Below are 24,738 nucleotides of genomic sequence, written 5' to 3'. Positions count from 1 at the left end.
TGCTGTGCCACGAGAGCTTGGTTTGGAAAGAGAAAGAGACAACAGCAAAATCATGTAACCTCCAGAGTCAATGCTTTCCCTGCAGGAACCCATATTCCTAAATAACAGGTTTTGGCAAGTAAATGATTAACATTAACTTTACAGCAACAAATCCTACTTCATTTGCATGTGTTGCCTATTGACTTTTAGGAGACTGTATACATGGAAATGAAGGTAGTATTTAGCCCACAGACCTAAACTCATTGGAAGCAATGGCAAACCTCCCCCCAGGCTTTCTGTAATGTCAGAGTTGGACCTATAAATATATAATTAAGCTATACTTACAAAATCATTATGGTAGATCACCCAAAAATATCTCAATTAAAAATTTATGGGACCATATTCCATCCAGCACTTTGATGCCATTTGATAGAAAGATGACGACAGGCACAAGAACCACTTTCAAAGCTGCAGCATTAAGTAATTAAGCCCTAGGCATAGTTAGCTCTTTATGGATACCAGCCATATTTTGTCTTCCACACTTTTATCTGTGCATACAAAGAAAATACCGAAGAACATACTGGGTGAGAGAATTAGACTGAACACATGCAGCACACTCAGTCCTTGAGCCAGTATTTATAACAATTCAGATTAGTGCATAGCTGTGAATACTACGCTAGGATCTTCTCAGCTCTGTACAGACGTGAATTTTAAGACTCTTTCCATACGATGGTATTTGGGTTATGCACAGTAGCTACATATATGAATGTCCCTTCTAGAAGCAAAATTATTTACTGAAATATTCCAGGCAATAAAAAGATAAGTGCATGCCTTGAGGACTGTCTTCACTACATATAATTGGTTTGGTTTCTGCCTGAAAGCCCAATCACCTGGCTTCCTTCTCCTGATGGGCCCACCGACCCCCAAAAGGAGGGCCAGGTGTGCAGGGTTGCAGCCATGGTCGCACTGTGCGGTGCAGCGGGGCGCACAGATCCCCAAGTGAGGGGAACCTGGAGCTGGCCCACCCCAACAGCACTGCAGGTCCCAGCCAGATAACTGGGCAGCTGCATTCGGGGAGCTGCTCCCAAGAAAACCCCACCTGCAGTCACCACAACTTTTTTTGCACAGCACTCCTCAGCTGCTCTGGCTCCCTGGAAAGCGTGGATAAACCCAACTTCTCCACCTGTGCACCCACAGCACAGACATTCCCTTGGTCCTAAGTGAGACCTAGACATGGCTGAAATGAGTTGCCATGTGCTAAACTCCTCCACTTCCCCATATACCTGTGCACTGCTGCCAGAGGATCTCCACATCTTCTACAAATGACTCAAATAATTACCACTCCATATTACGGAATCTTACAGATTTAAGTATGTCAACAAACACAACAGAGAAAGCAAGGAGCGTTATAAAATTTACTTTGTTAGTTTGCTTCGACACCTGTTTATTCCTCTGAGAAGACTTCTTAATGTAGTATGGGACGTACTATGGTACACAAACAAAGTTTTAGCAGCATGAGACCCCTGCAGTTCTGGAGTGTACATGAATGCATTTTACAAGTGAGTTCCATATGTACATGCTATGACCAAGAAAAATAAGTGTAGCAGTGTCAGTATTAATGGTATCTACACAGAGCCTAGGATTATCTCTTTTCTTCAATGTATTAGTGAAAGCACAGGGGCAGTCAGGAACAGTAATAGCAATATATTCCAAACTTTTCCTCTGCTGCTTTTTTCTCCCATTTTATTTAAACCTTTATTCCTGTAACTCACATGCTTGCTTTGTAGTTGTTACCCCAAATGCTTGTGCTCACTGGAAGCTTATGCTCTGTCCTTTTTTTTGTCCCAGTTACATATGTTCTGTAAAAGACACTTCATGCCTTTTTGCTAATACATTTCCTACTCTAGGTCAAAAGAGAAAACAAATATGCAAAAAACCCTATCAAAATTCATAGACTCCTTCCACCTATCCTTCAACCTCTCTCAACTGGATCCAACACTGAAATGGTATATGCTTGTCACTTGCATGTGCTCCTAAATTCCACAAAATCCTCCTGAGCTCTTGTTTTGAGGCTCACTTTCATTACTGTTGTAGTAGAGCACACATTCAGAGTGTGAGCTACTGAACTACTAGCAAAGATTACTATTGCAGAATCTGCAATTTCTTAATGAAAATGAAGTTGCTTCTGAAAATAAACAAACATAATTAGCAAGCCAGTGCTGTGTGAAATTTGCACCATTCTCTTGTTAACCTGTATGTCAAAATGTATTACTTCTGTGCATGTAAATTTGCATTTGCAGTTCAGTAACCTCACAGATTATGATCTAACCACTTCTGGAAACATAATGCTACAAGAAATAAAAACAAATCCAGTGTCTGGCTGTAATTTGTTATTTTATTAGAGGCTTTTTCTTTAGCATTTCTAACTGCTTAGGGCTTGATCTTCATAAACATCCTGTCTAAAAGGAGCTATATAATTTCTACAGCAAAATTTCTAATTCCTTCCCTGCTCCTAATTAAGTCAAATTAGTTCTCTCTTGCATCTAGCTTCCTCATTACAGGGTTGGGCCCAAACATACAAGCATGCTACAGAACAACACTATTTCTATTTACCCGTGAGTGCAAAATTTTGTCTGTTAGGGCAACCCGAGATCCTCTCAAGAAGTAGGTCACTGACCTGACCAACCAAGCACCCTCACAGCAACAGGTGAACCCTCCTTCATGTTCCTAACTTCAAGTAACACAGTACAAAGCACAAAACGTTTCATTTCCAGATGTAACACATCCTGTGTTGACTTACCTAGCCCAGAAACTAGTTAAAGCAGGAGGTTTGTATTTAAAAATGTTTTGCAAACCAGTATTTTATACAACCCTCTACAAATAAAAAAAAAACCCACCACAATTCCAACATCAGTAGTCCAGCTCCCCACCTTCACTGCAGTGGCCGACACATGATTTCTCCAACACCTACATTACTTCTCCCATCCCCTCACAGAATTTGCAGCAGCAGAATCACCCCTTTATACCTTCTGCTGATCAGAAACTGCAGGGACTCGTATCCTTGAATAGTGATGCTGGTTGATAAAGATGTATGTAATACAGAGCCATTTGGTTTTGAGCTACAAAGCTAGTTAGGTATCACTGCTGAGATTCTGTTCTTGTGCCATGAATGACCATGAAAATGCGCTGCACAGGAACACTGCAGTATTCTAAAATATTAAATATTGATCCCTAGAATCCACAAGGTTTTTTCCCCTTTAGTCCTGTTCTGTGATATATGTACTATCTTTTCTGCTTGCCTATTTGATTACGTATACTGTAGGAAGGACTTGACATCAGTGCTTAGGTACTTTATTAAAGTATTGCTGAAGGAAACCCTTAAAAAATAGAGACCATTACCTGTTATTAATTCCTTTAGAACATTACACAAAACAAAGCCACAAATTAGGGCATGCTTTTAGAGCAGCAGACAGCGTGCCCAGCAACACGTCACCCATCAAAGGAAAATCCATCAGTAAGTTATCCTTCTCTGCTGATTCAGACAGACCTGTGTGACTTTGTAATGATTAAGAAAGCCACAAGGTTTCATCAGCTTTCTCTTCTGCTTCTTGTATCAGTTTCAGGTTTTACACTTGGGCGATTTCCAAATACATTCCCATATGGGTGTTTTTGCCTGGTCAAAGTCAGAACAGAAACATAGCCCAGGCAATCTACTGATGAACAATACAGATCACAGTATCTCCAGTCTCATGCTGTGTGGCAGGACAATGTCTGGCTATAGTGATCCATCATACCTGATTTCAGCTTTATAGTCCTAGCTTTTACCCTGGGAATTGGTTCATCTTCCCTAAGTGACACACATCCCAAATCAGAGTCATTTCGTATGTCTCCCATAAGTCCATCAAAATTTACTCAAGCAGTTTTTAAATCATATTCACTCCCAGCTCTTCATGCTGCAGCTCCTTCATTCATTAACTACAGGTGTAGCTGGAAGTGACTCTTTTGCAAGAAACTCCATTATGTCACCACCGGACTTAGAGTACTCACTGTGCTCACTCTTGGCACTCGTCACACAATCATGGCATGTGATTGGGATACAGGAAAAAGACCGAGCAGAGATTTGAATGTGAAACTTCAATATGCTCAGTGAATGCCATAGCTCTTGGGCTATAATACCAGGTTTCGGTTGGCCAATACATAATTATTTTTATATGGCAGAATAACTTCAGCAGGGGAGCTGATCACAGACTTAGCACAGTGCTTAGTTCACTGTCTATCATTTTGCAACTATAAATGAGAAACAGTCAAGCAGTCTTGATTTTTCAGATGCACAGTGGGAATGTTAGAAATCTCAAATATTTTCATAGTTTTCTTCTCAACTCCATTTGTTCATTCATGGAGGAAGACTGTAACCCAGCTCACAAGCTGTACTTATGGCCTAGCACTATCAATAGCCCCTCTGGGAAATCTAATCTGTTGTTTGTAAAGATGAGAGACTGCAACAGTCTGCTCTGTCTAGTGAGACCACAAATGCTGCGTCTACCCAAAGTTACCAAACGCAACTCGGTCTTTATCTGCAATAGTCCTGCTTCTTCCATTCTGGTTATCTCCTCAGCAAACATAATGTGTAATTGTCCTGAATTATGTGCCAGTTGTTCAGCATGGGAGAAGAACTAGAATGAAGCCAACAAGACCAGATAACATAAATCCTGAGAGAAGACAGGCAAGTAGGCTCACATGAATTACCAGTGACTTCTTGCAGAGGTTCTGAATGTTATTTTTATCCCAGCATATATATCTAAAATATTTTGTTTGTGATATGTGTACAGATAAATTAAAGTCAGTTTTAGAAATAAACCATTGGCCTCAGTCATCATCCAGGCACGGTAAAACATTCAGATTCATAACAAGCCTGAAATGCATTTACAAGACCTCATCACATACAATTCCTTCAAATTCAGAAGCAGCTCACTATTGTGGTTTTCTGCATAAAGGCTAGCAAAACCAAGAGAAATTTCTTGATTTCTACTGTCCCACACTGTTAAAATACCAGAACAAATACCAAGAAAGATTAAAAGGTTTTTACAGTTCTAGAGAACTGAAGGTTTAAATATAACTTCAGTAAAGAAACCATTGGGAAAAAACTTAGTGTCACTAATTAGTCTCTAATGGCCAAATTCTTGAGTGGAAAGATTTGATGATAAACTGCATACAAACCATAGACATACTGCTAACTCCTCGTTTCAGAACCACCACCACTTAATGTGCCCCCCCCTGAATTTTATATACACAAACACATCCTACACATACTGCATCACGAAGGGGCAACCTGAGCTGCACTGAAACAACTCAGCAGGAGCTGGGAGTCATTTCTGCCATAAGCAGAAGAGACAGGATCCTGCTTATCACCTTGCAGCTTTACAGAGACAGCTGCTTTCTGGCTCCCAAGTCCACAAATTACAATGTAATACTGGAATGTAATCCAAGGTATATTTTTTGTACAATTTTCCTGACAAAACCTTATGTTATGTGTTGTAAATTATATATTACATAAATTAGTTGAAACACCTCATGTCAAGTCCTCCATATAGCTTATGGTTTGATAGGTAAGCAGAAAAGACAGTCTTTGTTCATTTTCGTACTATGTGAAAGTAGAAAGACCAGGCACGCTTGAAAAATCAACTCAAAAGCATTTTTAGAAAGTCACACAGAGTAGCACAAGATATTAGTGATGATGATGATGATAATAATTAGCACCCAGACACGCACGGCCAACATTCTATTTCCTCAACTAGTAACCACATTATACCACACTACAAGCAAAAAAAGTGGATTGTGCCAATATTTTGTTTTCAGTAATGTATCCCTCAGTCATTTGTTTTTTGTGTCTTCTCTCTTTCCTACTCTCTTAAAACATTGTAAAGGAAACTGCAACTCTCAAAAAACCACTGCAAAGACAGTTGCTTGGCTCTTTCAATATTCCACTTCTCACGGTAAGAATGCTTAAGTTTAAAAAGGAGAAGAAGCGATTCCTTTCTCCTTGCCCTAATCTGACTACCAGACTCCAACAGGAGGATGAGGGGAGCTCACACCTTCCTTTTCAACCCTCTTACCCTGCAGCAGTTCTTCCACCTCCAGCTGGCCAGCACCAGGGCCTCTGCAATGCTCTCCTGTTTAATCCCTGCCCTCAGTGGGGCTGCACAGATGTGACTAATTGCAATTTTGCAAACACTTCTAGTCTGCCCAGTGACCAGGCTCCAGCTTGCTCTACATCCACCGTGTCAGCTCTGCAGGGATAAGAACATCATCACATTTCCTTTGCAGCTCAGGACTCATGGGGCACAAAGAGCAGATCTATCAAGGCTGACATGTGGTGGCTTTTGAAAGCAGAATGGAGCAAAAGATGATGAAATCACCTGTAATAATTCTTCCCTTTCTCGTCTGAATTCCTAAGAGGTGTTTTCCTCTCTTCCTAAAGCCATTGTCCTCCCTGTAATGGCTCAGCTGTTAATGTCACTATCTTTTGAAACAGGCCATGTTAATGGCAAGCTTGCTTTGGGCATATTGCTTCAAGCTCATTAATATGCATGTTCTCTCTCCATTCATTTGTTTCTCTATTTACTTTGAAGTTGCCTCACTGGAACCTGCACTGCTTTTCTGTGTTAAGACTCTTGGCTGGCATTTCTCAGCTCGCTGCGTCTCTGGTTTTTATCTAGGATGGAAATGGGACCGAATGTTGCACAAGTCAGTTAATAGCACCTCAGGTGACATTTGGTGCCCAGCTGAATGAATTTCTTGGCCTCCTCACCCTCACTGCTGAGAGATGTTCTTTCTACTTGCTCTCAAGTTGACCGTTTACATTGCAAATTTTAGGGCAAGTAACATCTCTGCATTTGTCAAGGACCTGCCCCAGGGGAGTACAGCTCCTCACTGTGCTTCTACCAAAACCACCACCACCTGGGTTACCTTAAGTCTCTCTCCAAATGTCTCTTCCACCTGAAAGAGCTATTTCCAGCATGGGAGGAGAAATCAACTTTGACTCAGATATCAAATTCTCAGTGTGATAAGGGAAAGTGATTCAGCTCTCATCTTTTATTTTTGGCTTTGTGATTCAGGAGCAGCTCATTGTTCAGATGACACAGTCAGTCATAACTGGGAGCTTTTGTGAGGGGGAGGAGTAAAAGCATTTATATAATATTCAGAGGTTACTTTATATTAATATCTCTCCCCAAACAGATCAGTCCCAACATTGTCCTCTGCAATAGGCCTGTGTCATCCAAGGTTATTTTGGGGTGAAAGGTTTGGACATACTGTTTTCCTCAAAGTATCTACAGGGACAGCCAGTTAGATAGTTTCTCTTGAGGCTGCAGTCATGACAAGGTAGGTCTGCTTCTTACTAAGTCCCTTCCTAGCAAATATGCAAATAGAACCCAACTTTTATGATTCCTCCACACAAACAACAGGTTCTTCTCAGTAGGTATCCATCAGAAAACCAAGGAACACCCTGAAGCACGTGAGAAGAACTGGCCACAAGCAAGACATCAAGCCTGTCTCACTAAGGAGTGAAACTGGTTTGATTAAATAAATTTAGTGGCCTCTTCTGGAGGGCTACAGGATTAAAATCAAACAAATGGGTACAAACTCCTTTTTCAGCAGGTAGGACTCTAAGCCACTGCTATGCCAGTGCATCAAAACCATTACAGTTTAACTGAACCTGGTTTGAATCCACCTTCAACACTGTGTCCAAGTTATTTCCAACCCTTTAAATCCTCACTGTGCTTCTTGTGTAGAAAAACAGTCTTACGCTGGGTAAGTTTTAAAGTAACCAATTCTTCTGTTGGATCTCACAGAATTTTTCATGAGATAGAATATTTAAATATGGTGTTGTTTTTAATACAATATAGTTCATTAAATTATTTGCAGCAGTAGTTGTAACAGGAGCCAGAAAAGGAAGCATACAATAAGTTAAAACAATTGAACAGAGCAAGCTGTATACACCAGGGTCACTAACCTACGTCATGATGGAAAGGGCTGCATATAAGTTATTTGGAAACGGCAATACAGCAGGTCTGACAGGTGGGCAGGAGCTGAGAGTCCTGGCAACTTCACAGGGCCCTTCAGTGCAACCTGAGGCTCCCTTGCACAAGGGCCAAGAAGGCTCCAGTCAGGCAGTCAGTAGCATCTAACATCTTTCACACAACCTCTTCCAGTTCACACTATCTACTGGCATGTGCCTCATTTGATGCAACACAGAATCTCACACCCACTGGCTGAGGCACATGACCTTGGTCTAGATCTACTGCTGCATAGCCTTGGCTTATTAACTTCATACTCTCCAACAGGAGCAGCAGCAATGCAATGTTGTCCAAAATCCATCACACACTACAATACAGTGAAAAGCTGCAAAACAGAACAGTGAGTACAGAAATAGCAGTGCTAAGACCCAAAGTGGCCACGTGTGGATGAGCTAACAGTGTAGAGCTGAGAGCACACACCAAAATGTGAGTTGTTTTTTTTTCAAAATTACCTTGCTTGCTTGTTTTCAGGACCTTAAAGTAGACAAAAACCATATCAGCTAGCCCTGAAAAGTTGTGGCTATTGCACATAAAAAGTAAAACTGACTACCTGAAGACTAGCATGTTCAACTTTGCTCTTATTAAAAACAATGGAAAAATATCTAAAGCCCTGTGATTGTCACATCATAGTCATCTGCAACCTGAAAATGCAGTCAGCTCTAATAAGACAATGCACGTCACTTCATCAACCAAAGAGGAGGACAGATGAGAGAGCATGCCACAAAAAGATTTTGACTCACAGTGGCTAATTTCTGAACATCTTCATCAGATGCTCCCAGCGAAGCAAGTCCTATCTCTTGTGAAAACTGTGCAAACTTGGGATCAGCAAGTAGAGGCACATGTCCTAAGAGTTCATGGCACGTATCCCTAAGGGAATGGAAATGAAAAGAGAGTCATTACAGAAATTAATGCTGTAATCATTCCATAATTAATTTAACATAAGCCATTTTACATTTTATCATGAAACCTGGTTTTTACAGCATAATAGTTCTTCCCTGTCTATGGTTCTGTAGTAACGTACGTTTACTTCTATTAAATGGGTTATATGTCATTTAACCCCACTGTGACTTCCCCGTCATTTCCAGATTGAGTGGGAGGGCCTGATCACACTGTCTTCCAGGCTTAGTACCATGAAGACCGAACTGCCCAAAGGAAAGCCAGATGTCTCACAAGTACAGTTTTCAGGATTTCTCTCCACATGAATCAAGTACAAAACCCAACACATTTCCTCTTCCTCTTCTCCATTCCCCTTTCTGCACCTGGGTAGAGCCCCACAACTAAACATTTTGTCACCTGCCACTAGAAATTCAGGGCAATATTCACAGAGGTTTCTTTGTGCTTAATTTCTCATCTAGTCCTGAGTTTCTACTGCAATTACTGGGTACTTTTGTTACATGGTCCACTTTTCACCTAGCAGATTTCAGAAAAAGCAGAGAACCCAAATTGTTTCAGAAAACCACTGTTCACACCTGGAAGTGCATTATTAGTCACGACAAAGTGCAGATGTAAGTGTACAAAAAACTGCTAACCAACCTAACGAAAGTGCACATGCATCATCTATAAAAGCTCTTAAACAATTCTGAAAGTTTTGGTGCATTTGTTCACAGAAAATAATGGACTTGGTAGTAAAGTTCACTTTAAAAATCAGATCTGACATTTCCTTTGCTTTTGTCTCTTCAAAGACATTTCTCTCTTTTTTTTTTTTTTTTTTTTTCCTCCTAAGCTGTAAACAAATGTTTTAAAGGCAGGGAGAAAACATCAAGTTTTCTGCCTTCTATCCAAAATCATCCAATTTGTCTTTTATAAACTATTTTTGTTTGAAAAGACACAGAACCTGACACTTCAGATAAATCATGAACAGAAAAACAACCCTCTATATAATTTAAAGTCGTCTTACTTGGTACTCTTCACCAGGAAGTCTGCGCCAACTGTGTCTAGGTAGGTAGCAGTAGATAGTAGTTTCTGGATGCATGCAAATGAAGATTAGCATTTTTGGCATTCCTAGTTTGCCTCACCAAAAGCTTATCAAATACAGTTCCAGTATTGGAGGGTTACATGCAAGTCTCTCTTCTCAGCCCAGATGGCCTCACTGAGAGATGCTTAGCAACATTTGGTCATGTTATATTCACATTTTTTGGTGAGACAAGCACCGCTCTGAAGTTGTGCATGACAAGTTTGAGCCAATTTCATATACGAGTAATTATTCAACAGGACAGAGGAATTGCCAAATCTCATTTCTCCTCCTTCCTAGACATATGTATTTCCCAAAGAAGCAGGGGCGGTAAACAGATACTCTTGTGCCTGACATCATAAAATCAACATGGTCCCTAGACACCGACTAGAGATTGAGTTGTAGCAATACAGGCTGAGTGCTCAAGTTCACTGTGCACCAATCTTTTTAGTCAACACCCATGAAACATGTTTGATACGTACAGCTGGCCAGGAACAGTATCAGACATCATACTTACATAAGGAAAATTGTTTGCATTTGTTTTCCACTGCCTGGTAAAGCCTGTCCTTCCTCCTGAAATTAAGATCTTTTCTCCCTTGTTTCTACATCATTGCATGTCCTTTCAGAGCCTGGGAAATTCCCAATTTCTTCAAAAGCAGCTGATAAGAAGGCTTCTCTTACGATCTCCACACCCCTTTGGTGATGCTCTGAGTCTTGCAAGATGAAGAAAGTTCCCCACCACAAGACCTGTAGCTTAGATATTACTCCCTTCCTCACTGGAGCTCAGACTTGAAAAATTGGCTGGCTCTGCATGGTATCCATCTCTTTGTTCAGGAGATGGTTTGCATCACTTGAGTGGATAGTCATCAAAGGTTAATGGCCCTTCTGCAATTAATTCAGTTCCAGTCACAAGAATTTTTTCTGTCACCTCCTGCAAGATTTAGCTCACTAATGATACAAAGGACAGCAGGGAAATGGAGTTTGCAGTCTGATAGATATACTCAGAGAATTCCCACTACCAAACAATTCACTGGAGACTCCTTCAACCATCACCATCCAACACAGAAATGGGCCACAAAGCCCATTCTCTGGAATTCCAGAGCTCTAACTCCAATTCTCCTCTTTACTGGAGAGATCAACGCTGATTGCTGAGCACTTCACCTATGCTGCACTGCATCAGTCCAGTTATATTTAGCTTCATATGAGCAGTTCAAATAACAAGAGCAAAGAAGATATAGTGGGACTGGCTTAAAGTTCCTGGCTTCAGGTAAGCACACTTGTCTCCAGGCGGGCTTCTACAGCAGCATCACTGGTATTGGTACTTGAGTGAGTGTCTACGTTTCTGTTTTCCTGTGCTGAAGCCACAACTCCCAGAAACAAATAAGCAAAGACGTGCTATTCCTAGTTCTCCACTGGGACACAGGCTCTTTGTGTCACTGCCACCCTTGCAGACAAAATGAGAACAGACAAAGCCTAGCCCCATTAACTTGTCTCTCCTACCAAGGGGAGGAAGATGAGGAGGCAGAAGATACTTCTTTCATGCCTTTAGCTTGTAGATTCTTCTATTAAAACTATGCAAAGTAGCATCTTGAACATGCAGTTATAAAGAGAGGAGCTTGAAATAAAAAGCATATGAACAACAACAACAAAAAAAAAAACATTAAAAAAAAAAATCTTCCAGGCAGGACCATGAACCAGTATTTGGGATTGTCATTGGAGTCTCAGATTTCCCTGCCAGTCTGGCCCTTTATAGATAGTCTAAACAATATAATTCTTTGCTTAACTACCAAGACTTGATTCTTTTGTTTTGTTTTATTCAGAAAATAATTAAGTTCCTTTAATTTATTCACACACATTGCTCAGAGAAAATAAGATTTTTGTAATGCACTTTTCACAGCAAAAGATTTTTCTTGGAGTAAATTAGTTAGCAGAGCAGAGGAAATCTATATAGCTCTGTGAATGTGGTAGAAACATAATGAAACTCAGGAAGAAATGTTTTAAAATGCATACAGTAGTGATACAGATCAAACCAAATGAACTCTCTAATTTGTATCTAGCTCTATAGCCTGGGTGTTAAATCTGACGGAAAGCCCACTGAAGTCAAAGGGAGTCTTTTTACCAGGTTTATATCATTGAAATGCAACATTCACCAAGACAGGGACCTGCAGCAAACCTCATTATGGCCCCATATATCAACCAGCAGATCTCAGGGCATTGCAGCTACTGCAGAAGATGAAGAGCTGTCCACACTCAAGTCAATTTAGTTTTGCCGTTTATTTCAAACAAAGCCAGGATTTCACTCTACATTTCTGATAACACTACTATATGCTCTATCTTATGAGAAAAAATAAACACATTTAAAAAAGGATTTTCAAATTTTTCCTGTGGAGTTCCTCATAGTCAGTACACATTATTTAATTTATGTGAACAAGCAGGTCTGCAAGAAGAGAGTAACATCATTAGAACATGACAACTTAATTCCTCTGTTAGTCACATTTAGAGGCATTAAAACCATAACCTGGATTAAGTTCAGCCCAAATAAGGAATAAAAATCTTTATTCTAACTGAACTTTCCAGACACCAGGACCAGAAAGGTTACAAAAAAGTAGTTGCTGTTACTACTAAGGATCAGCTACGGTACTCTGCATAATTGTGAATGTAAACACCATCCTGAAAACTACAGAGGTCTCAAATACACAAATCAATGAACCAGAGACCATCAGCAAAAGCACAGATGCACTTAATTGTTTCCTGGAAGATGTTCCTTCGTTTGTTTGTGTTGGAGTTATGTGCCTAAATCCCCTATCAATAGATGAAAATGTTCTTCTAGTTTGTATTGTTTGTAAATGTCATGATTCTTTTGCTGATCATTGGCGGGTGCTGCAATCTGAAACACTGGCTTCCCACAGGAGAGGAAATCATTGGTGCAAAATCTGGTAATTCCTAAGTATAATTTCTTTTTTTGAAATATCTACAGATATTTTCAGATAGACCAGAAGAGATCCAGCATCATATACCCAAGCTCTTCTCCCAGGATTTTACGTTGTAGAAATTTGCCTACAACTTTAAGAGACTAAAGTGCTAATTACAGAGGTTACAGAAGCGAGTGAATTCCTTCAGGGATTACCACCTCTTTCCCAAAAGAAACGCACACAAAACTAGCCTCGTAGCACTTCAGCAAGTACTTTGCCCAGTTCACATGCTGAAGACAAAAGTAGATAAGTGTATAACAGCACCACCTGGTGACTCCTGCCAGAATAATGTTAGAGCATTTTAAAATACAGCTTAATTTGTGGTTCCATTAATCCTTTTATATCCAAAAATATTACTCCATGGTTTTGGCAGTCTATTCATGAAATCAAAGTTAGACATGGGTCCAAATGTTTACAGGACTGGAGCTGAATATATATGTATGAACCCTTTGTGTAAATTTTGGCAAAAATAAAAAGACACTCAAATAGTCCACGCTGACTAAACAACAACTACAATTTCATGCTAACGGCCTGATGACTGATTCACTGTGAAAACGTGAGTCCTGTGGTTACAAGTTCAGCGGATGCCTTTGGTAAAAATACCTCCATATTATCTAACTGACATGTATTGTTCTGTTATTACTGCACAGAGCACACCATATATAATACAAGACAAGAACTACAATCGCTTCAATCTTTTTTTTCCCCACTTTTCATCAAGAGACCAAATGCCAAAATATTTCATCCAAACTCGCAATATTCTGTTTTGGAAAAGCTGCAATGCTGTCCCATGAAAGTCATAATTAAAGTGTCTCTTATTTCTATCATGTTCCCTGTAACAGGCTTCCTATCCAATATCCTCTCTGGGTGAGAGAATAGTGCCTCATGACTTGCTTGCATTGCATTACAGGAGAGAAATGAAGTTCAACTGTGCAGTCTGGCCCAAAGAAGATAAACAGAAACACAAGAAGACCAAATTATAATTCTAAAAGCAGGTTTTTTCAAGGGATTCAGGGCTTTTTCTCCAACTTCTTTCCTTAGTTGTCCAACAGAAGATAAAATTTTAGACACTTTTTCAAAATGTTTAGTTAAAAACTCCAGTTTCCATTGAAATATAATCCAGATGATAGATTTTTTTGACCCACCATATAAATAACCCAGTTATTTAAGACCCTTGGAAAAAGTCCATAAGAAGCCTTTGAATTAAATTCTGGCTCACCAATGTGAAGGGTTTTGTCATCAATGGTGTAAGTAGATTTTTACATTTGTAGGAAGGTTTCTCTTTTCAATCTTGGCAAATCTAATGGGGTCTTTTAAGAATCCAGTGAGCCTATCTTTTCAGCACTAAGGCAAATTTAGCAACTTACGGTTCTGGTGTGTAGAGAGGATCTGAGCCATGTCGTATGTACTGAGTACAGTGAAAAACTCTATATGCTAAGCCAGCTAAAAAATCTCGTGGAGACAGGTATCCAGCAACTGGTCTCACTGTGAAGCCAGACCTTTCTGAAGTGAGGGAGAAAATAAAAGACCAAATTATATATATATATATATCTCTCTCTCACTATATCAGTTTCTGAGGACAGGTAATAATCTGTTAATTATTCTACCAGAAGCATGACATGGAGAATCTTCGCTGAAGATCACCACACATCATTTTCACCTATTATGTACAAGAACTATTTTGCATTGCTAGCATATGTTTAATGAAAACAGCTTGAGGTATTTCAAAGTTGGTTTGAATACCTTTGTCTAGAAAAGATGGTAAGGTACCATAAGTGGTGTTCTCAAATCACAGAGTATCTGATTTTTATGTCTGGTACCAAATGGGAAAAAAGTTTCCAAAACAGAAGACAACTTCTGTAAAATACATTAAAAACTCACAGAACAGAATAGGATTAAATCAAATCTATCCTTATTTTTACAGATAAAATACTGTTTGTGACAGTAAAATACTGACTTTCACATCTGAGGTCCTCATTTAAATATTTAACAAAATGTTCCTTTGTCAGATTAGTCCCAGTGGGGAATAATTTCAGACTTAGTGACTCTGAAAAGCACATTTCTCTCCCAAATTCATTCTTTACTCTTTCAAAGTGTTTACAGGAGAATGTTAAAGTTTTTCTTCCACAGACACTACTATTGCTGTGTTTAGTCTAAAAACATATTTCTGAAAGAAGTGTGAGGTTTTGAGTTTCTAGTTAGGGAGAAAGAACCTGTATATTTTGGTATCATTCCTTTGAGACCACAATACAATATATGAGAAACCCAGAAGGACACAACCAAACTCAGAGTGATGAGTCAATTAGTAAATGCAGGTGTTCACAAACAAGAGTTACAGATGAAGCAGGGACTGAGGAAAGTAAGCCCTTCTTTAAAAATTTTGCATTTCTCTTAGCGAAAAGATTTTCCATACATATTTGGGATAAAAATCTTTGCTGATTTTTCTTGTAACACTTAACAGCACGTTAACCTTTTTTTCCAAACACCCATCTTTAGAATATTTTAGTCTCTGAGCTCCTAGAGCTCCTGAAAAAGAGGATTAAGAACAAGTATATGTATCTGAAGGGACCCTTAAGGAGAAATGAAAATCTTAAATGAACTCTTTGGTGGTTTTTCTTCTAGAGTTAAAAACAGCAGGTTCATGTCTGCCACTTCTTCCATATGGGATACATTTCCATTACAGATGAAAAAGAATGGTATTTTCAAACTTAAATATGTAATATACAGATCCCTTAAAACATGAAAGAGACGTACCAGATCACCTATGGGGTCCCCATAGGTGATTTTTTTCAACATACGAATATAATGACTAGTGTCATGAGGTCTTGAGCACCCAGGAAAGCCTCATATTCATCAGACTGTACTGTACAACAATGTGCCAAACCTGCTCTCCTCTTTAAATTCAGTTTATCTTGGCATTTTATTCCCTCTTCCACCTGCCTGAATATTTGGGGGATGCCCACTGCGGTTATCAGAACTCCCATCCTGTGGCAACGAGAAGAGCAGAGCTAACTGTGCTCACTCTTTTCACTGTACTGAAGGACTTTTTACCCTGTGCAAGGTAACATCATGTGATACATATTCAGCTGTTTAATTCCTCTCAACTTCATACTTGCAAATACATAAGACTGTCTTGACTCAACAAACTCTCTTCCATGGAGAATGTCAAAAACAGAATGATACTTCAAAGACTAAACCAAAGTCCACTGACAATGCTGGGAGTCTTTTCATTTAATGTGTTTTGTATTTCATACTAATAGAAAAGAGTGTTTTCATGAAACCGTATCTATTGGCAAACCAAATATGAATCTTACCTTTAAGAAAAATAGAAACATCTTCCAACTGAGGCACATTATCCTCTCTGTATCCACAGTACTTGGTCAGCAGAGGAAAGTTTTTCAAATATTCACGACAAGCATGGGTGGGATAGAGTTTACTGAGTTCCCTAAACACCACCCCCCATGTTTTAATTTCTTCAGCTGTGTACTCCACTCTGGGAATGGGTTGACCACTGTAAAAAACACAATAATACAAAATACATTTGAATACAACCAGATTCTAGACAGACAGTGGATGACAAAATTTCTGTGAAAAGTATTATTTAAATAAAGGCAGATAGAGACTATTAAAACTATTTAAAACTATTTTAAAATGACAGCTAGATGCTTTTTTCTTAGAATTACTTCTTGATGTTATGTCGTACATATTACATTCATTTCATAAGAACTGTATTTCTTCTTATTAAGCAATGAGATTATTTCTTAATCTTTGTACATATCGTAGTAGAAAGATGGATTTCTTATATGCCGTGTTCCTATACAAGAGCAGTACTTCTCCATTTATTGCCACTGATGCCTTTGCAAGTGGTTAGCTGAAGATCCTGATTCAGTCTAACTTGTAGATTCAGTAAGACCATCAGCAGACTGAATGCTCTATGCATTCTTTAAAATAGGTAATATTGACACAGCATCATTACCTAGCATTTCACAAAGTTAAGATTAGGCAATTACGTAGATGTTTGGTAATGTGTGGATCTAATTAATATAGATATACATTGTTTAGACTGTTGCTTACATGTGCAGGTAAGTTTGGAACCCCAAATTCATGCAGGACTACATCATGAGGAAGCTCACCTCAGAACCACCAGCCTAGCCTAGGTGAAACTAACCCTCTAAATACACCTCTCCTTTATTTTCTTCTGCACCATTCCTCTGCCTGCTCCCCCTTATATAGATGTACCGAAATTGCAAGCAGGAGCCTTCCAGGGTACCTGCTATCTGTCTCTGACATCCAGGATTTGCCTTGTGTGGTTACGGCTAATTCAAAACTGACTGGCAGCGTGAAGAGTGTGAAGGGCTCCTTCCAATTTGCACTGTCTTGTATTTAACTGTAAGGAATTTCCCATGCCATGAGCCATCATCTCATGTCATTAATTCCCCCTAGAAACTTTATAATCTTTCTCTGGATTTAACGTTCACCATCTATAGTATGTAATCTGTGCAGACTGCTTTCTCCTCAGGTATCCTCTTTTACCGTGCTGTAATGAAGTGCAGACTGGCAAAGGGATCCACACAATCCTCTTCCACCCCATCAGTCCCCATCTCTCACTCCCCTGCCACAGGGCTGGCAATGTGGGCACTCCCAGCCCAGTGCTGCAGCTTCCCCAGTATCACAGACAGCACCTGAACAGGCGTATCGGGCTCGGGGAATCCCACTGCAGCAGAAGTGCAGTGCTGGGCTTTTACTGGGAGGTTGGCTCCCCATCTCTGTCACTGCCTGGTTCGTAATCCTGTCTCTGCTGCACGAGGTAACAAGGAACCGGCCCTCATGTCATACATGGTTGCTGCTATGCAGTCCCTACATGCACAAGAGAGGATGATCTGCCCTACATTCATTCTGGTTGTCCTCTCATCTTTATTGAAAACTTACCATTTAATCCCCTTGCCTTTCACTATATCAAAGGATGTTGATCCATGGCAGTTATCTGTCAGTCAAAGGCTACTTGGTATGAGGTACACATACTTGCTAAGGACTCACTGAATATCCAATACATCCGCTAGTTCCCCTTCAGCCGCTCTTTTACAGACACGACAAGAATTGCAACACATTTAGTGAAGCATTTCTCATCAAAAGGAGCTGCACTGGGTCTGTGCCCATTCTGTGGTGGGAGTCAGTCCTCCAGGTCTAGTATCTGTCTTCACCTTTACACTTTATCAGCCTTAAGCTGCCTGCCAGTTCACAGAAAGCATAACACAGCTACTCTAAATTGTACTGTACATGACAGATACAAGCAGGTTGCTACTCCATCCACCTGGGGTTGCCAGAACACCATGCAGTAGCCTCATCCCTTTTCCTTAGACATGACCGCTACTATGGATACTGCCAGTACAGGTCAGCACTGGCCCAGCGAAGAAGAAGAAATGTGTGCACCATTGGAAAAACTCAGGTTTCTATTTGGCCTGTCACTGGAGAGGTATAAACACAATCAAGGATCTGAAGCTTGGTCACTGCTCACTAAAAGGTTTGTAACTTAGTTATTGTTTCAATTAATTCATTAGTACTGAAGTAAGGTTCACTGAACTTTAATTACTTAATAGGATTTATGCCTAGGAGAGCTGATCTTATTTCCAGCTGATCATGATATTGCTTTCTTTATCAAGACAATCAAGGCAGCCAGACTTGAGGGAGAACCTATGCCTTTCTCACTCAGCTCTGCAAATCTCATTTTCCTCACCCTCTTATTTCAACAAGCAAGACCCACCTTGCGCTCAAACATTTCAATAAATCACAGAAATGGCCAGCCTACATTGCCAGTTTTCTTGTGGCTGACTCTACAAGCTAACCCATCCTGAATTTTTATTTCCCCTTATTAAAATAGGGTCTTTCCATTTTGCCATGGTCATGAGCTATCAACTTATGAATACCCTCTTAAACATCGTATTTTTCCTCCAGATTTAATTTTCTCAACACTTTTTCAATCCCTAATCAGTCTCAAAGGACTAATTAGCAAGATTAACACATTTTTCACTATCTTTAGGATAGAAGCTAAGTGAAGAAGGGAGGAATATTTTTTTTTTTGGTCCATTTATTTCATACAGCTGATCTTCAATGCTGTGCTCTATTAACATGTCTTTGCCTTTAACACCCAGAACCAGCAAATATCTGCTCCTTCAAGTTCACTGCTTAGTGTTTTTCTCTCTCCACTATAGAGGCTTCTTTATGTTCAAGCAAAGCAGAGCATCTACTACTATAGAAAAGTAGCAATTCATAAAGGAGATGCTGATCCAGCAACTCTGCTGATCCAGAGTTGAATTGTTTCAACTCAACAATTTTTTTTACAGAGCCAGTTCCTTGCAGCCAATTCTTTGCAGCCAAACCTCTCTGTTATTTTCTTAAGGAAACAAGTGTGGGGTTTTTTTTACACTGGAAAATGAAAAGTAGAAACACATCAAGCCTCAGTAAGTGATAAGGAAGGTCACTTACCTGGAAGACACTCACAGGTTCAAGGCAATGTCCCGAACTTACCCCTAAGGGAAGCAGTCCTGACAACAGAGCTGTTCCTTTTGTATAAATAAGTAAATAGCCATTAGACCACAGAAGAGAGTGTGATGAGACTGCAATGTAGTAGTGTCAAGACACCTATATAAATTCTGAGCTCCCTAGCACAAGTAGCAGAAACAGCTTAGCTGTAGCAGCACAGAGTCCTCCCTGAGCTGATTTGCTTTTCCTCAGCGTGGCTTAGGCTGAGCTGCAGGATGCTGAGGGCAAATGTGCCCCCGAGCTGTCTCTACAGGCACACCCAGAGACAGACAGACTATACAGCCCAGTAGATAAAGCACATCCCTGGGATTAAGATAACCACTGCAGGAGGCTTGAGGAGTATGAACGAGATTTTGCCCCATCTTGGGTAACTGCCCTAAGGACTGGCCTCCCAGTCATTTTGTGGACCCTGGCTAAAAATATTTGAAGCATCTTGTTTTCCCTCTGCTCATAATAATAGGAAGAGTTTAAAATCTTTTAAAGGTTTGAAAAGATCAGTGGGATGAAGGAGTACTTCTGAGCAGTTTTGCTTAAGTACAAAGCCTGGCCCCCAAATAACCTCGGTTGGGCTTGTTTGATTTTTGTAATTTGCCTGCAGAAATGGTTCTTGAGCCTTCAAAATCTAAATAAGGAAAATATTCCTTTCCCTTATCTGTTTCTTCTGGGAATATGGAGGATTACTCTACATGATTTTTGTGAAAAAATGTTTCTCACTGGTTTCAGGGTTAAAAGAACCCAAACCTATGTAGCAGAAGACCAACCACTGATTAGTGAGCCAGCTGTGTGATCTTTCCAGCACTTAGGCAGCCAAGAGGGAGAAGGGAGGAAGGCATTTCCAGCAACTTAGCAGCTGTGAAATGCATGGCACTGCTGCTACTGTCATGGGTAAATGCAGAACTATCGGACTTACTGAAAGAGCTCTAAGAGCACATACAGTCTGCCCTCATCCACAGGTACCTCGTTGACATTCCACACTGCAATAAATGCTAGGCAAGAAGCACTAATTCTACCACAAGCATTAGACTGAAAAAAAAAAAGATAATAAATCAATCAGCTGTAAGCAAACAAACAAAAAAAACTGTCTCAATTTACATTTGAAAGCTGGTTAAACTGAAGACTTACCTTGGCAGCCTAGGAAGCTTCTCTACCAACCAGCTCCCTGCCCCCAGCAGACAGCAGCTCAGTGTGCTGGATGAATGTCACGAGCACCCAGCTAAACAAATGCCACCATGGGCAGACCAACAGTAGCACTTACACACTTACTAGATTGGTAATAGCTTAACGACAGGAATGGGACAAAGGTAAGGGAGAAATATAATCAGGATTATACGGTCACAAAGCAGAGTTAATCTGCCTGTCCCCCCAGCCTTCTAGCTCCCATACACTTGCCTTATACTAAAAATAAAAAACCAGAACTGAAAAACCTTCAAAAATCCATTTCTGAATTGCTTCCTGACAGGCCATGCCTTCTACGAAGGGAGAAAAAAATTGTTGTGTTTTATATTCTTTAAACAATGTTGATAGAAATCTCAAAGGAGAAAAAGGAAAAAACCTGAAGAAGTGTGGTAAAATGGAAAAGAATATGAAATTAGGATGTTCTTTCCCTTGAGAATGAGGGCTTTGGCCTGTTGCAAATAAAACCTAGAGTACAATTAGAATTAATTGAATGCTTCTGTGACAAGAAGATTGCAACACAGTAGGTATTTGTAGGTAGCACAGAAAGTTTCCTAACTTCCAGGGACTGTAGCAAATTGAAAATACTGACTTGACATGGTGGGGAAAAAAAAAAAAAAAATCAAAATAAGAAAACACATACAGTGCATTTGTGCACAGGCACCAGCTCCACTAACTACAGAGAAATCCACTGACTGAGTTCTGAGAAATTTAGAGCTGTGTTGGAAAAATTGATAAATGGCATTTTGCAGCGTCCAGTATAGTAAGCGCATGAGAAGAAAATAGTAATTTTGGGTTTTAGTGAGCTTGTCCAACTGCATAGGGATGCTAGATATGTGCAGTGCATCAGTTTGTCATTAAGACATGCAAGCATTTGTAAAAGAGTTTCTTAAGTTCAAGCAGCTATGAATAAAATGCTGAAGAGATAGTGCTTACCTTTCAAATGCTTTACTTGCCCGTATCTGTACCGAAAATGTAACGGGATTTCAAGCATCAGGTTTGTCATTTATAGCCTACACTAAACTAGTCAAAGTTTAAAGGATGACTTTGTCTACTGTTAAATTTCATCCTACAGAGTTAAGTAGAGCATGAATTCTAACTAGTCAGCAGCATGGGGAAGAATTATGCCAGTACTTACTATTTATAGCTCATGGCAACATCCACAAAGTACTTTCTTCTCTGTCGATAGACATTGTCTTTAAATCCCTTATGCAAGGAAGAAGAGATGAATTTACAATAAGAACAGAAAATTAGCTGTAAGAATTATAATTATAAAACATATCATTAAAGTGTTTATTTAGTACCTGATTATATTGTATTTTGATTAACACTATCTACTGGACTGCAAGAGAAGATAAGGATTTCTTCACATTTTCCCCCACCAAAGTCCCACAGGAGTTTTTTCAAGACAAGTTCATGCATAGGTACAGTCATTCATCCAAGATGTTGAAAAAGGGAAACTTTCCTTGTCATTTTGTCTCACTCATGTCTTCCTTAATCTGAATGAAGATCTACAGGCAGGCACAAAGCAGAATAATTTACCTATCCTTAACACATTTTTCTTCACTAGAAGAATCAAGCGCCCAGAGCTCATACGCAACTCATTTTGAAGATGCTACTTCAGCAGTTGCCATCTTAACCAACACATTAGGGACTGAGTAATCAGCCTCCAACAGCAAATATGCATATTGCTCCAATTTGAGTTACAGAGGAAGGGCTCTACCTCATGGGCTACAGTTGGCTCATACCTTTTCCGTATTAAGCACAAAAGAGCTGTATAACACACACACACACCAGCCAGTTACAGCCCTCTGAGCTATTCAAAACTAAACAAGATCTCTTCTATACCTATAAAAGATGTAGACACTTCAGGTTTTGTACTACATAAAGTTATCTATTTTCAAGGCAGAACTGTCAACCTCTTGAAGATGAAAAAGGGTAAAAAGTCATCTAAGTTCCCCAGTTAGCAGCCCAGAAAGTGCATTTAAGTTTCCCCTAGTCAGAGCTGAAAAGTAAAATGCATTTTTTCCTTACTGCTCACATACACAAACACAAATCACCGAAGGGAATGAAAAGATAATGTCATTTGATTTGAAATATTTGTATGAGCTTCCAGAAAACTCAGAAGGCATTTTACTGCCCCATAACCAAGGCTGCACTGCTGGGGCAGAGTAAGGGACCATGTCAGAGGAATGCAGAAAACCCTCAAGCCTCCACTCCTACACAGAAGAGCTTTTTGACTGGCAAAAAGTTGCTGTAATCTGGGGGAGCCTCCTTGTCTGTTTAATACCTTTTGACATAAGCATTGAGTTGCTCAGCTGCAGATAGTTAAGAGCTGAAAAGTAACTGAAGACAGCACAGGGGATTTAAAAGCCTGTCACATGTAGTGAAACTGAGACTCAAACCATTAGCCAATATGGAGTGGGTTAGGGCTATGCTGCTGAAGTGGTGCTATACTGGTTCTGTAATAGGGTAATTCTCTTGGTCCTCTTGACACCTACACACCACCACTAAGGAACAAGGCAGGCACCAGAAGTGGCCTGTGAAAGGCCAGTCACAGATTTTACAGTTTTTTCCCCCCATCTCCAATACTTAGCATGCTGCATAGGCTAACAAATGGTGTGTAAATTATGTTTATAAGAGTTCCCCCAAGTGTAAAATATATATTCATATAATGCAAATGTCTTTTTTCATTGTCTGTAAAACTGAAGGCAGATTTTCAGCAGAGCACTCAAGTATTTAATGAAGGCACCAGATCAGAACATAAAACAGTATCAAATGGCCCGTCACAGTCATCGACTCAAGGCTAGAATGAGCTGCCACTACAGCCTCTGTTTGAACCAAATTACTGTTAATGGTTGAAGGTAATCAACAGGCTTTTCCATCCCGAGAAGACGTAAGGTAAATCCTAGTTTGTCATCAAGAAGTGCATGGCAGAAACCAGGATCCAGGAACGCGCTCCCCAGCTGCGGGAAGGGCTCACACATGGCAGGGATGGCTGGGAACCAAGCGAGGCGATGATGATTATCGTGGCTGATACACGGGCAGGTGACACTGGAGACAGGGAAGTGAGGCTGCCACGGGACACAGCAATGAGGTTCGTTTGCTCGTGTGCACAGGCGTGAGGGTCTGCGCCCGAGCTCCCACCATGGCACGGCCGATGGAGCAGCTGTGGAGGGGATGGGACAGAAGGCAGCAGTCCAAGTGCCATTTCTGCACTGAGAGAGAGCCCCAAAGCCAGGACCACCAGGAGGACCTGTCTCTCCTCAGCCAAGGCAGCCACCAGGAAGGAGTCTGCACAGGCCCTGTAGTACCACAGTACACAGATGCATCACTAGGAAGCCCCCTACAACAAACTGATCATTCTGCAGTCACTTACAAACTCTTCGGGGCCATTTTTCACCATTTTGGACAATGCCAACAAAAATGTGCGTGACAAAAAAAACCAAAGGAGACTGCAACCTACAGCTAGAGTTTAATCTGATTCCATAAGGCTGACAGTCTTACAGTCAGATATCTTGGTTCATTACCTACTTCCTTTCACCTGGAAGTTTCCTACAATACCAGTGTAATCCAGCCTATTTTAGGAATGAATACAACTAGCTACCACCACTGTCTTTCAGCCAAGTGGTCCAAAGGTAGAAACTTGGATTTATAATAAGTGAAAATGTTCTAACACAAATGCTTGCAATCATCTACCACCTAAAGACTGAGGGGTTAAGCATTTATGGACATCAGCCAAAAGAAGTAAAACAATAACAAATCTATTTTTCTGCCTTTTGCACTCAGCATTTGGCACTACAGCAGATACAGCTTGTATGAATCGCAGGCTTGTCTCCTGTCACCAAGTCAGGAAACAACATGAGACACCTTCCCATCTGCTGCATTCATGCAGAAACAGGAACATGTTGCTCTGTTTTATTTTGTAATTACCTCCTGAGTGTGCAAGGAAGTCTTCCTTCATAATTCTTTCTTCTCTGACGCTTAGGTTAATATCAATTCTTACCTAAGACCTACTTTTGGCAGAACCAAAGGTCACATTGATCTA

At 40.2% G+C, this 24,738-nt stretch overlaps 1 protein-coding gene across 1 annotated transcript in view; it reads right to left on the bottom strand.

Annotated features, from left to right (window-relative positions):
* The window catches only part of TPH2 (tryptophan hydroxylase 2), a 51,375-nt gene that overhangs the window by 19,942 nt on the left and 6,695 nt on the right, over nt 1-24,738 (bottom strand). Inside the window, exons 5-8 of the mRNA XM_049792060.1 lie at nt 21,829-21,896; nt 16,292-16,488; nt 14,345-14,480; nt 8,795-8,921 (exon numbers count right to left, since the gene is read on the bottom strand). Of these exons, the coding sequence (XP_049648017.1) occupies nt 8,795-8,921; nt 14,345-14,480; nt 16,292-16,488; nt 21,829-21,896 (528 nt within the window). The remainder of the gene's footprint in view (nt 1-8,794; nt 8,922-14,344; nt 14,481-16,291; nt 16,489-21,828; nt 21,897-24,738) is intronic.

This window comes from Accipiter gentilis, chromosome 34, assembly GCF_929443795.1.
Source record: "Accipiter gentilis chromosome 34, bAccGen1.1, whole genome shotgun sequence".
NCBI classification, from domain to species: Eukaryota; Metazoa; Chordata; class Aves; order Accipitriformes; family Accipitridae; genus Astur; species Astur gentilis.
This window is presented reverse-complemented; position numbering and strand designations above follow the sequence as displayed.